The sequence below is a fragment of the Fistularia commersonii genome, chromosome 13 (genome assembly GCF_037954325.1).
Source record: "Fistularia commersonii isolate RoL2024-O1a breed Wild chromosome 13, RoL_Fcom_v1.0, whole genome shotgun sequence".
Lineage (NCBI taxonomy): Eukaryota > Metazoa > Chordata > Actinopteri > Syngnathiformes > Fistulariidae > Fistularia > Fistularia commersonii.
Window position 1 is genome coordinate 15,232,262 of NC_141296.1, and position 14,589 is coordinate 15,246,850.

The following is a 14,589-nucleotide window of genomic DNA, read 5'->3' on the forward strand; positions in this document are numbered from 1 at the left end:
TACTGATACAGAGAGTGTGAAATGTATGCTCCTATCTGTGGAGGTTCTCAGTCATGCAAGTCATGGTGAATTCTTGTCGGAATCCTCTGCAGATCTTCAGATCAGTGCAGTTGCTACAACAAGAAGATTTCAACAAGAATTGGGTTCCTTATGTAGGGGTCTTTACCTTCCTCCAGCAGTCCAAAATCATGTTAATTGAAGAGTAACTTTTTCATGGTTTTCTATCTTGATTTGTGGTTTGATCTATCCATTTGCTTCTTCACTTGGCAAACTGGGTGCCTGACTTTTGACCATGGCTTGCCAAAGATGTTTGTGCTCCCAATTAATATAAGCTATATGGCCCCGAAGAGAAAAATATTTTGGGGGGATTTTATTGTTCGGACATTTAAAAATGATACATTTCTTTACTGTTTACTGCCTTAATTTAAAATGTTCATTCTTTGGACTTGGCAATATTCATAGGCTATGACAATATTTAAGTATTAAGTAAAGAAAAGTGACAGAGCCAAACTTGACTTATATTTAAGAGACTCACACAATATATTACGAAGCCACATTACTAATACAAAGATGTAATTTGGTCAAAACTAACACAATTTGTTTTCGTACCAGCAAGGAAGAACTATGAGGGGATGCTAAAAGGTGGAGAAATGATTGGCTGCTGCATCATGATTAAGGAAAAACTGAATAAAGACCTCCCGGTGTTTCAGGCGAAGTTCTTTTTCAAGAAGTTAATAAGGCCATTGGTAGATGAGTCATGGGTTGTGACTGCTACATCATCCTTTAGCTCAGGTTCAATCTTCTTTGCAAGTTGCTTACCCAGTTCCACCCTGGGGAGATAAAGTCAAATGAATATTGACAGCATGTATTTTCATCTTAAAAGTTTAAATTTGGATCTGTTGGTGCATTCATATCTATTCTTTATCTGAAGGACGAACTAAGTTACTTGCAGGTGCTAGCAACTGAACTCACCCCCACTGATCGTAGCTGTTGATATCCCATATGATGCCCTGGACAAAGATCTTGTGCTCATACATCGCTAAGAGAAGAACAATATTCCTGCATCTTTAAATGCCCAAACTACGTTATCTAATGCTTAATTCAGATGCAATTCAAATGTTGCTCTTAAAGTATGAAGGCTGACAGATTCAAGACTCACCGATTAGAGCTCCAAGTGTGTAGGGGGTTAACTTCCTGAACACAATGGAATTACTCGGCTTGTTCCCTTCAAACACCTGGGAAAAGAAGTCGCAGGTAGAAGCTGAAGAAAACATCCAGAGCATCCACACAACCTTCAGAAAGATTGGCTGACTTTGTCCTGTTTTGTTTTTTAAGCTCTGGAAGAAGTGATGGGAACAGACACATGGCTGGCATCCTCACTTTGTGTGGTAGTAGTGCTTCCAGAGCAGGACCTTCAAGACCTTTAGCCTCCAGCTCTCTGCGAGCCTCCCCAGGGGTTTTCCCCCTCATCAAAGCCTCAGTCTGGGCAAGGAAGTTTGCAACAAGGATCTGAGCCCAAAAATACAATTACACACCTTACTGATTAAAAAGCCATTACCTTCACAAGTTAGAATCCTTAGATCTGTGTGAGTTTATTACCTTATGATGAAGATGGTCTCTAATTGGATGCTGGGACTGAGCAGGAATTAGGAAGTCCGCAGGAATCAAGCGGGTCCCTTCAGGAATGAGTCAATTTCAGATGATCACTAACCTTATGGTAAAGCAGCATGACAGACAAAACTAACTGTATAAAGATTCCCAGAGTACATTTCAATTGACTTCTTCTTCCGTCGGGAAAAAGGCCAAACCGTGAAAAGCAATATAACTTGTGGTGTAAAACTTTTGAGCTAAACCACTATGAATTCACTGACTATCAGTGAACATGCTGCAGAGATGGCAGGTTTTCCATCTTATTATTTTACAAAATAAGTTAGTGGAATTTAATTTTTTTTAAAATAAGTAATTGGTTCTGCAAGCAGGAAAAAATGTAAATAGCATCAAGTTTGGCTCTGGCACGAGCCAGCAACAGACCTCACCTTGGTGAATCAGTTGGTAGAAGGCATGTTGTCCATTGGTTCCTGGCTCCCCCCACACAATTGGTGCTGTATGGTACGTTACACGGCGACCATCTTTAGCAATTGACTTCCCATTGGACTCCATGTCACCCTAATAAAATTTGCACATACCCTTGCATGGTTATGTTATTGCCATTTTTTTCATTTGTGCAAATCTGGTGGTAAAATAGCCTTCTGGCTCACCTGCTGGAAGTAGGCGGCAAAACGGTGCATGTATTGGTCATATGGTAGTAAGGCATGCGTTTCAGCCTGAAAGAAGTTGATGTACCAGACACCCAACAGGGCAAGTAAGACCGGTAAGTTTTGGTCCAAGGGAGCTAAGCGGAAGTGGTTGTCCTGCAATGACAGAAAACATTTTAAAAGTGTGTCCGATGATAAAAATAGCACACCATGTTTTGATCTTAAAAATCAAACAGTATCCCATTAATTCTTGAATAACTAAACACTTATTTACTTAAATCTCTAACAAAAGTAATACTTAGTATTTACAATATTAATTTGAAGAATCAAACCTTCAAAAAGGTGTTTATTGAGGTTTATGTCCAAATAGATGAACATCTTTGTTCTGCTTCCACATTTGAATATTTTAGTTAACAAACTAGTACTGGATTTGTACGTTGATCAATTACACAAATGCTATATTAAAATATCCGCCAGAGATGCTATCAACAATTTAACATTTAAAAATAAAAAAAGGCTGTAAAGAAAGATGATTGACAGGTTACCATCCAATGAGCTCCAGCAAGGAGCTGCTTGAAGTTTTCATAGCCTAAGAAAAACAAAAAAAGACCAAATCATCATTGGATACGCTATCTAAAGGGCAATAAAATCAGGAATAAAATTGGTTAAAATTTGGAGAGGGATTTTTTTTTCATTTGTTGTGCTACCGATAAACTATCGAGTGAACACATCAACACGTATAATAATAACCCATTATGACTTACTTATTCACAGATTTCCTGGATATGATATAGAATATAGAATAGGATATAGGATTTCAGAAGTTAACACGTTGATCAAACAAATTCATCTTGTGGTTTTAAATTGAGAGAAAAAACAAAGTGTTAAGTTTGTGAATCCCTTTTTCATTCATTTTGAAACACTGGTGGATTGCATTCTTATTATTAATAGATCTTTAATAAGTGCAATTAAGTTTGAAAGTCAATTAAAGCAAGTTCCCTAATTCAATTTTCCTTCCATGTTCATTCGATTAATATTATTGGATACAATAAAAGTGGTAGTTCAGATTGGTCAAACAATCAATCAGCAGTCAACGTAATATCAGATATATGGGCTGACATACCAATGTGTAGAGCAATGGACAAACCAATGGCTGACCACAATGAGTAACGCCCCCCGACCCACTGGGAACGACATCACATTTTCTCAGGTAATCAGGACAGCAAAGCATTTTTTAGCATTTTAAAATTAAACCGACAAGTAGGAAATAACGACTTGGGCCACATATACCACATCTTGTTCCAGGTATAATATATCTGTAAATATTCTTGTCCAAGGAAATAGAAGTGAAAAAGTGCTTCAGCAACATGCAGTTGAGGGTATGGAATTGTTCTTGACCATCTCTATTTTAAATCTTTAAATCTTACATGTCCTTTTCAAAAGTAGTTTCCAGATGAAAACTAATCTAGATACATTTAACTTTGCTGGCAAATATATCAGCTGACTGACAGCCTGGGTATAGGATGTAGCCCTTAAATTCTACACAACGGGTACGGTTATAAAACTTACATCCCAAAATTCGAACATGTTGGCTGGGTCGATGCCAAAGTCCTTAACTTTGTTCTGTAGAGAGACCATGATTAACTGGTTACAAAATTCCTTCTTACATTTATAAACTATCAAGAAATTAACTTAGGCAAAACCTTGAAAATATTTCTTTAGTTCACCTACCCATAAGAGATTTGACCTAAAAATGGATGATGAGGCAATATATATTTTGTTTGTTTATATATTTTTGTTTTACACAGATTAGATTTTGAATGTTCACTAATTTATTTCAGCTTTAAAAGCACCAAGTGTTTTATTTTTGTCCTCATTCCCTGATCTTTTATCACTGAGAGCATTACATCTAATCTAACATGTAATAGTTTGAAAAACTTCTCTCTTGTTATTATGATCCTTTTTATTCATAAGTATTATTGATAAGTCATTTAATCTTTCACAAATTGTTCACATAATGTATACTTTTTCCTGCCATTTTGACTTTGCCTGGCATTTCTGTTTTTCTATCTGAATGATTTTCAATAATCCTAAATTTTTCAAGATGATACAGAAAATGTCTTCACTGAAATGCCTGCGTCGCAGTGTCTCTGACTACTGTAGTCAACTGGTAAAGTTCTAGTACTCTGATGTGAATATAGTCAAAGCTAGACTGAGAACATCGTTAATCTTATAGCCTATTACTTCACTTGTGATACCAATTATTGACAATTTGGGTTTTTTTGCTTCTGGAAAGCAGGATTGTAATAATCCTTGCTTTAATAGATTTGAATTTATGACCTGTTACATGTTGACTGCCAAGATACACACAATGCAGAGAGAGACTTACAGTATTGGTGGAAAGCGCCACAAAGTGTTTGGCCACTGCTGATTTCTGAAGATGAGAAAGAGATATAATGGAACTCAGGCTGATGACATTTAAGCTTTTATGTGATGTACTAAGACTGACAGGCCACTCACATCCTTGGAAACCTGGAGGAACCAGTCACGGGCAGACTCAGCATTGGTAATGGTCTCCTGGGTTGTGAAGGTCTAAGGAACGAGCTTATCATGAAATACAGACGAACAGCACCATGACACAACACAGAAACTGACCAATTGCACAATACCTTGGAGGCAATGATGAAGAGGGTTGTTTCTGCAGCAACCTGGGCCAGTGTCTTGGCCAAGTGGGTGCCGTCAATGTTAGACACAAACCATACATTGGGACCATCGGCTGAGTACTGCTTCAGGGCTTCAGTCACCATCAAGGGCCCCTGGGGACCACAAGAAGACAACGCTTGGGACCATATTTGTTCTTAAATTCGGAACCAATGATGACTTAGCACTTCAGCAACCAGCAAACGGTAACATTACTAACATCAAAGTCAATGGGATGTTGACTCATCACTGACACACTGATAACATTGGCACACCCCATATGTCTGACTCACCAAGTCAGAGCCTCCAATGCCAATGTTTACCACATCTTTGATGCTCTTCCCACTGAAGCCCTTCCACTCACCACTCCGTACTTTCTGTAGAACACACGCGTCAAAGGTCAGACCCTCTCACAAAGCCGGTGCAGAGTACCTTCTTTACATTGACAGGACACACACATGAGAGAAGTCTTCAATCTTGCCCAAAACACGGTTGACCTCTGGCATTACATCTTTACCATCCACCATGATCGGCTTATTGGATTGGTTCCTCAGAGCCACATGGAGTACTGCACGATCCTGAAACCATGCATGCAAGAACACACACACACAGTCAGAAAAACACAGATACAAATTTTTATTTAATGCCTCAATGTTAAACCACCCGATATGATGATGAATAAACAACGACAAAAAACAATATTGACGCTAAAAACTGTTTAAAATAAATGGTGTTTTTGTGTGTTCATACACAGAAGCCACTCACTGGGCCAACACAAAGATGCTGACACAAATTTGACATCTTGACATTTTCTTAAATCTGATCTAGTAAAAATCATTTAAAAAAAACTTAAAGCGGCTACACAGGCTACAATGTGATTATACAGATTCAATAGCACAGAGGTTTGGACTGGAAACATTCATAACATTTATGGAAATAAGTTTGTAATAAGAATGTATGTATTAAAAGATTATTGAAATACCACAAGCCTCAGGTCTGCCTTTCAGTCATACTGTTCCTACTCCCTAAACTGTTCTCTTGCTGAGTCAGTATATTTGGGTGGACTGTTATGGAGTCATTAGTTGAGTCAAAGAAATTAAAAAAACTGTATCAACAACCTTTACAAAGATAGAGTTCTGTAAATCACAGAAATTACAATCCTTCATTGGTTCTTTTTCATGTATTTAATAATTCCCATCCTTTTAAACTTACATCCAAACAGTGTGACACACACACACATTGTGTAACACTATTCTGCCATGGTGTCTTATCTTTTTCAACCTGATGAAATTTGTTTTTGTTCAAAAGTGAAGGTGAAAGCAAAATTTTTAAATCCAAGAAAATGTAATGCTATCATTCTCTATGTCAACACTTAGCTCAATGAGGACATCTATCTTACATTGTCATTTCTAAGCATTAATTTCACGCTGATTAAATAAATATATCTCACCCCCAAAAATGCATTTCTCTTTATTCCTTACTGGTGGAGTGAATAAAAGCAGATATTTAGCAGGATATAGCTGACAAAATCACAGTTTTTTCTGATGGTGCATATTATGCTAAATTCATTTAATTCATTTAATTTTAATCATTTTTAAGTTTCTCTAAAAAACAAATTGATAAAGACAAGCAATGAATACTCACCATCCACTTGACAAGTAACCTAAGTCATCATTGACATCTAAAGCTGATAGAAACTCCTGACAGAAAAGTTATTTTAACTGCAAGTCTCTAATCAAGAGGAGATGTCTGCACGCCTATAAATATGATATTTGGAATATTTCTTTTTCACTTAATATAATCCACCCTACAAATCAACTTATTTTCATATGCAAGACAGGAGAACTATTTGTTATTTTAATGGAAAGCTGCTTCTGTCTTGTTGTCACAAAGTGCGGCATAATTACATGCTTGTGTTCATAGACCTATTAATATAACCCCAATTCCAAAAAAGTTGCATAACGATAATGACTTACGTTAAACATAAAATCAGAATAGAATGTAACAATTTGCAAATTTAGTATACCCCTATTTTACCTTCCTGTAGAACCAAAACAACATATTAGAGACATTTTACTTCTCCTTTCGGCTTTTCTCTTCAGGGGTGTCGCCATTGCGAATCAATCTTCTCCGTCTAACCCTATTCTCTGTATCCTCTCTCACACCAAAAACCCTCATATCCTCTCTCACTGAGTCCATAAATCTTCTCTTTGGTCTTCCTCAAGACCTCCTGCCTGGCAGCTCCAATTCCAGCATCCGTCTATCAGTATTTTCACTATCCCTCCTCTGTAAAGGACCGAACCATCTCAGTCTGGCTTCTTTGAGCTTCTCTCCAAATAGACTCATTCCTGATCCTATCCATCCTGATGACTCCCAAAGAACCACAGCATCTTTATCTCTGCGACCTCTAGCTCTGCCTCCTATCTTTTTTTCATTCTAACTGTTTTTAGGCCATACATCGCTGGTCTCACCACTGTCTTGTGCACATTTCCTTTCATTCTGGCTGATTGTCTTATATCGCATAGTACCCCTGACACTTCCCTCCACCCCTTCCAACCTGCCAGAACCCGTCTCGTCACCTCTTTTCCACACTTTCCGTTGCTCTTGATTGACCCCAAGCACCTGAAATCCTCCAAATTCTTAATCTGCACTCCCTGTAGCCTCACCATTTCACCTGAGTTCCTGTCTTTCACACACATATCCTCTTGCTGCAACCAACTTTTATTTCTTTCCTTTCCAGCGCATACCTCCACCTCTCTGGATTTTCCTCAACCTGTTTCCTGCTCTCACTACCGATCACAATGTCATCTGCAAACATCATGGTCCTTGGAGATTCCTGTCTAACCTAAGAATCTCTGTGGGAAAGGGACAAAGATGAAGGTCCAAACTGGAATATCCTGCAATGAAGTCCCTAAACTGTTGAACAGCTAGTATCCTGCATCAGATAAATATGGAGCAATACACCTTTCCTAAAACTCCAGAAACTTGGATCCTTACTTCCCATACGTCACAGTTTCAGCATCTGATTCATTTTTTTGTTCTATTGTAAATAAAAAGCAGTTTTATGCAAATCATTGCATTTTGATTTTATTTACAAATTAAACATCGCATTTCTCTTGTAATTGGTGTTCTAAAAGACATTGAAACAAAGCAGTGTTTGAATTGTTCTTTGGGCTTGATACTTGCTGAAGACAACTGAAAATTGAGATTTTAAGAAATATTAATTTATCTTGAAGCCAAGGTTTCATGAAATATATACATGTAGCCATACGTTTCTACTCAAAGCAATCTTCAGTTTTTGTTTTAAAGTTGAAAAAGTAGACAAAGTAAACTAAGTTAAAAGCTTAACTTCGGGTGCTCTCTCAGAAGTTGACAGGGACCTATTTCAAATTATTTGAAAACATTTTGTGATTTTTTTTTTCTGCTTCATTATTTAAGCAAGCCTGGTGAAATAATTCAGCTACAGCATGGTGCTGTGTACAAAACATCTTAGAAAATGTCGATACTGTAGGCCATTATTAGTCAACAAAATTTTCTTTCATTTCAGCGATTACGTCACCAAAATACTTTTACATGAGGTCATGGCCTGGTCTGCTATGCACTTATGATCATAGATTTCCCCCCAAAAAACATGGGAATGGTAAAAAAAAACTTAGATTCAAAATGTGGAAATCAAATGTAACTAATCATTTTTACAGGGTCCCCTCAAGTCAGTGCTTCTCAATTATTTTCTGTTATGCCCCTCCAGGAAGAAAAAATAATTTTGCATATATCATTTGCAAATAAAATTGTTATAAATACACCTGCTTAACATGTTATCCTTATTGACATTAAAGAAAACAAAAAAAGAAAGAAATATAGATCAACTTACAACAAAGAATAATTTTATTACAATTGCTTTTTTAGAGAAAAAATTGAAAGTGCAAAAATTTGCCTGAAATAAAAAAGAAATTAAATCCTTACTTAAACTATAAACTTTTTTTGACCGACTTGAACCATTTGATACTTCTTCTTCTTCTTCTTCTTCTTCTTCTTGCGGCTTTTCCCTTCAGGGATCACCACAGCGAATTAACTTTCTCCATCTAACCCTATTCTCCGTATCCTCCTCTCTCACACCAACGACCTTCACCTCCTCTCACTATGTCCATAAATCTTCTCTTTGGTCTTCCTCAAGACCTCCTGCCGGGCAGCTCCAATGCCAGCATCTGTCTAACAATATATTCATTATCCCTCCGCTGTACATGACCGAACCATCTCAGCCTGGCTTCTTTGACCTTCTCTCCAAAACATCTAACATGTGCTGTTCCTCTGATAGACTCATTCCTGATCCAATCCATCCTGGATACTCCCGAACCTCAACAACTTCATCTCTGCAACCTCTAGTTCTGCCTGCTGTCTTTTGGTCATTGTAACAGTTTCTCGGCCATACAGCATCCCTGGTCTCACCACTGACTTGTACACCTTTCCTTTTATTCTGGCTGAAAGTCTTCTATCACATAGTACCCCTGACACTATTCTCCACCCATTCCAACCTGCTAGAGCCCATCTCTTCACCTCTTTTCTACACTCTCCGTTGCTCTGGACTGTTGACCCCAAGTACCTGAAATCCTCCAGCTTCTTGATCTCCACTCCCAGTAGCCCCACCGTTCCACCCGAGTTCCTCTCATTCACACACATATATTCTGTCTTGCTGCAACTAACTTTCATTCCTCTCCTTTCCAGAGCATACCTCCACCTCTCTAGATTTTCCTCTACCTGTTGTCTGCTCTCACTACAGATCACAATGTCATCCGCAAACATTTGATACTGAAAAATGAAATAAAATTAACCCAATAAATAATAATAAATTTAAACCGATCAGCAACATTAACTCGGGAGAAAAATATATTAAACACTTTAACGTACAAAACAAAAAGGAAGAAAACAATTTGTGCTGACTGTTTTCTTTTATCAAAATAAGGAAGTAAGGATTAATGGCTCCAATGAGCATATTTTGCAGTGCACAGCTTTTCAGAGCGGGATTTCAAGCAGCATACTGCAACTCTCAATTCCTATTCAATGTTTAGCTGGGACCTGCACTTGGTCTTCAGCGAGCAACAGTAGAGAAGCCAGTCTCACAAAGGTAAGATGTTGCAAAAGGAAGAAGAATGCCAATACCCTTCTGCCCCAAGAGTGGATACTGCTTCTCTGCACTTAGCCAGAATTCACTCAGTGTCTGTGATGTGAATTGCAGTCTCAATGTGGAGTCAGTCGTCATGTCAATGAATTGGTCCTCCTCTGCAAAGCTGGAACCAGTTGGAGCTGGTGCTTTGAAAGGATCTCTCACCCAGTCACACTGGGAACTGTTTTCATGGAAGTACTTTTTAAAGTATCCCATCAATGATAAAATATGCTGCTTGATATATGGCGTCACTGAGGTGTCATCAGTTAGTAGTGTCAACAAATTCCTGCAGGTTCTCAAATGAACCTGTGTTTCCTTCATGAAGTCGCCTGCCCCACATTGCAAGCTTTCGAGTGAAAGAGCTGATCTTGCCTGTAACCTGAGGGAGGTGTTTATCTTTTCCTTTAAGCTGTAGATTTAGTTCATTTAGCTTTCCAAATGTCACTCAGGAAGGCCAGTTTTGCCAGGAAGCTCTCATCACTAAATTTTTCTGTGACGTCGTTCTTGTGCTCCTGCTCCAATTACATTCTTATCTGCTCTCTGAGCTAAAAACTCAGGACAAGTCTGTTCCTCATGAAAGCCACCTTGCTTCACTGTGAAACAGCAAGGCTTGATTGATGTTCATCTCCCATCTCGACATGGATAGCATAGAACACTTTTTTTAGTTGTCTGGCCTTTATAAAATTGACTACACCAATGTCAGTCAAAATCTCACTTAGTTCAGAGGAAAGGTGCCTTCATCAAAGTGCTTCTCTGTGTATAACAGTGTGTCCACTCAGCTTTAGGTGAGACAGTCTTGATGAGTGCCTGAAGTCCTTTTCTCTTCCTTGCCATGGTTTGTGCACCTTCACTGCAAACACCAAGGCAGTTCTCCCACTTACTCCCATTCTCAGTCAGGAAGCAGTCAAGTATTTTGAATAATTCTTCAGTTGTAGCTCTGTCTCTGACATATTTACAAAAAAGTAGGTCCTCACACAGGGAGTTAGTCATGTCAAATCGTACATAAGTAATCAACAGTCTTCGCTGCTGTCAGTTGCGTCATCAAATTGTACGGCAAAACATTTGTCTTGGAGTTTCTCTACCAGCTGTTCTTGGAGATCTTTAGCAATGTCCTTTATACGTCTGGTGACAGTGTCATTGGGCAGAGGGATTGTTTTTACCTTTGCAATACTTGCGTCATCCAGCATGACAGAGACCGTGTCTACAACTGCAGGCGGTATCAGCTCCTCTGCTGTCTTTTTTTCTTTTTTTTTGCACTAAGCAATTTAGTACGCTTCCTTATATAATGCTAACAATGTTCGCTGGTTTACTGAAATAGCATTCACAAAGTGGGATGATTGTTGGCAATATTGTAACGTCTTCGCTGAGCAAACTCAAGCGGCTTATCATCGCGAATGGGGTGCAATGACTTTTAAATGACGCCTTCATTTATTTGGCTTCATGCTGTCCTCACAGTGAACCCAAGCGCTACATAACCTCCAACATATTTCCTCGTATCAGCTTTTGGTTGACTTTCGTTAGTCTCATTGTTTCCGTCTCTGTCCGCCTTTCTTTTCATCCCCATTTAACTAATTTTCATGGTTTCTTTTGAGGGTTTGTTCGTTACACTTCATACCTCCCGCTCTGTAAAGTGGGCGCGCATACTCGGTGCAGCAACACCATAGAGCTAATACTCTGCGCAAACGGACAATGAGAGCGCCACTGCCATCTACTGTGCTGGGTGTGCAATTACACTTTATTCTAGTACATTTACACCTGTCACTCATGCTACATTCATTTTTATAGCCAAAAATAACTGATTAAATATTCAATTTGGAAAAACAGGCTCTTGTATATGTTTATATGATGAGACCTATACAAAATGACGTGTCATCTTTTCAAAAGATTTATTAGAGTATTTTAACCCCCCAGGTTTAGCAGACTTTCATTATTTGGAGGGGGTGGGTTTTTTAAAGATTTTTTCAAACAGCTACCCCATTGCAATCTAGACCTTTGGATTCTAAATTTGAAAGTTAATAAACTCTACAACTCTATCTCAGTCTTGGTCAAAACCAAGAAGGCAGGTTTTCGTCTCAACACCCAAAAGAACATGTTATCAACATGTCGATGTTTGTTATATTGGTCTTGTAATGTTGCATTTACCATGGTCATAAAAATATTAGGAGGGGACAGACGAAGTGAAGAAACATCACCTCAGTGAAGTTGATCTTCTCACCAGAGAACATCTGCTCTCGAGCCTCTTCTAAACCTCTTGACCGGGCCTGTCAGAAAAGAACATGTAACATTGCTTTGTGTGAATATATTTGCCTTCCGTGACAACATGAGGAAGTGATAGTAAGAGAATGTGCTCACATTGTGATGCAAGACAAAGACACACCATTCCTCTTTCAAAATGAGATTTGAAAACTATCTGGATCCTTGAACCTTTACCTTCATACAAATTTGAACCACATATCAAGGTCTTATCCCATGTATGTGTCCAGGAGAGAGAAATCCAACGAAACAAATAATCTAAAAATGCTGCAATATTAAAATAATATTGCAGCATAGAATTTACTGTGAATTACCCAAATATTTCCTAAAAATAAAATAGGAATTGTCATGAAAGCAATATGAGTCAAACTTTTATTCAATTTTATTGAACAAAATGCAGAAATTGGGTCTGACATTGGGTTCATTAGCCATTACCACAATCACACCCGAAGTGGTTCTGTAACATATCTTATCTATGGTGGTTTATTTAACAATTCATCAAACCCAATTCCAACATCTGTATGTTAGGTTTCAAATAATACCTTTTGAGTCCATTATTGCAAAAAAGCTTCGATACCTAAATAAGAAACATTTTGCTGACCTTGCTGACCCTAATGAAAATCACTTAACCAGGAGATTGTTAGTTAAAAATAGCTCCTTCAGTGAGTGCAAGGTAGAGCTGTTCTTTCGACAAACGGGTGGAAAAACTAATTTGAAGATAAAGAAAGTTTATATGGTCAAACGTGAAGAAAGCTGTTTCAAAGGGGACTGTTGATGTTTTCTATTACATTGCTAAAGATTCCACAAGACTATAAAAGAGAAATGATGATAATGTGACTTGTGTTCCAGATATTATGGAAACTAAAATAAATGAAATTTTTAATTTATATTGGTGTAGAAAGGGCATTTTGTACAATCTGATGACAGATCTGCACTATTCAACTAGTTTTGAGTGAACGATAAGTGTATTTATGGTAGAGAAACTTGAGAAACTACAGCTTTAGAATGTGTGTTTCTGTGTTTGTGTGCGTGAGTGAGTGAATGAGAAAGAGAGCGCAAAAGAGAAATACCATAGCAAACAGCAAGTCCATGACATCTTGGTTAATGAGGTTCTTAGAATAGTCCAGGAGGATGTCTCCATCATCTGTCTTCACAGTTGTGCTGTCCAATGTCAACAAAGTGATATTTTTAATTTCAGAGACACTATAATAAAGGCTAGGTATCTGATGATGTGGGGCTTTAATTTGAAGTGTTGTGAAAAATATGATGCAGTTGACAAATATTGTTTAAATGAAGCGTTTAAACTTATCAAGGTTCATTCAAACATGATAGTTGACAGTAGAATAAACAATCGGGCTTGTCTTCCTGCTTTATACATTGATTATAACAATTACAAATGATAAATGCTAAAGCCATTATTTATTTACAGTAAAATTAACATTTAAAGTTTAACCTGGGACAGAATGATGCATTACATTTAAGTGGATCTGAGCATGATCATTTATTTAACAGTTTTTCCAGTAATTTGTCAGATCCAAGTCCGGGATCTGTTAATCGATGTGTTGCGGATGCAACTGCAAGGGTGTCTACACGGGTTTCGGCTGACCTACTGACGCTGCAGTGTGACGACCGAATGTTGACACGACCATGGCGAGAAAAATAGTAAGCCACTGGATTGGTGAGACATTAAGCGAAAAGCTAGTGTTAGCTGCAGTCTTTCGTAGTGGATGAACGGCCCGAGGGTAATTCCACTCCACTTCCGAACCGTATCGCTTCCGTACCTGCTGTTTCTCTGGGCCGACCAAGTGACGAACACACGAGGAAAACATGCGACTATAGGACGGCACCTTTTAAGACGCTAATGACCAAGAGCCCCTTTATATCCCTGCCTCCATCCGCGCAACGTACTGCCATGCTCGAGCTCGCAGCTCCCACCTGAACGCCTGGAACCTCTGTGTGTCGGATTCGAACATGTCCCTCATGCAGAGGCTGCTGGCATTGGTCTGGTACCACTGCTTGAGCTTCCTGTAGTAAGGGTCTTCGGTGAGAGCCATTGCCTCGGTCCTCCGATGTCCTAACAGGAAATTACCTGGTAGTGTGGCGGCCAGTGAGGGATATAAGAGGATGGGCGGGCCACCGTTACAAACATGCACAACTGCAATCGACGTCCAACCCCATATACCTATCACAGCGTCGTATGCTCCAAAAGGCGGAGCTCAT

General features: G+C 38.6%; 1 protein-coding gene across 1 annotated transcript; it reads right to left on the reverse strand.

Moving 5' to 3' along the window:
* Positions 1-355: 355 nt before the first annotated feature.
* LOC147227984 (glucose-6-phosphate isomerase-like) lies at positions 356-14,525 on the reverse strand. Its single transcript, XM_086158327.1, has 18 exons — positions 14,305-14,525; positions 13,440-13,530; positions 12,309-12,377; positions 5,414-5,533; positions 5,249-5,332; positions 4,925-5,071; positions 4,776-4,847; positions 4,645-4,689; positions 3,825-3,878; positions 3,379-3,439; positions 2,801-2,844; positions 2,259-2,411; positions 2,037-2,166; positions 1,600-1,676; positions 1,381-1,509; positions 1,160-1,235; positions 973-1,039; positions 356-830 (listed from the first exon to the last, which is right to left on the reverse strand). Exons 1-18 carry the CDS (start codon positions 14,421-14,423, stop codon positions 707-709), a joined length of 1,662 nt encoding a protein of 553 aa, XP_086014453.1. The 5' UTR covers positions 14,424-14,525; the 3' UTR covers positions 356-706.
* Positions 14,526-14,589: the final 64 nt, after the last annotated feature.

Excerpts from the sequence above, each read along its gene's own strand:
- LOC147227984 (XM_086158327.1), bottom strand. The coding sequence starts at position 14,423 with ATGGCTCTCACCGAAGACCCTTACTACAGGAAGCTCAAGCAGTGGTAC. Across the intron at positions 12,378-13,439 it reads TGGACTTGCTGTTTGCTATG|GCCCGGTCAAGAGGTTTAGA; the intron begins GTATTTCTCTTT and ends CTTTTCTGACAG. Across the intron at positions 5,333-5,413 it reads AGATTGAAGACTTCTCTCAT|AAAGTACGGAGTGGTGAGTG; the intron begins GTGTGTGTCCTG and ends TGTGTTCTACAG.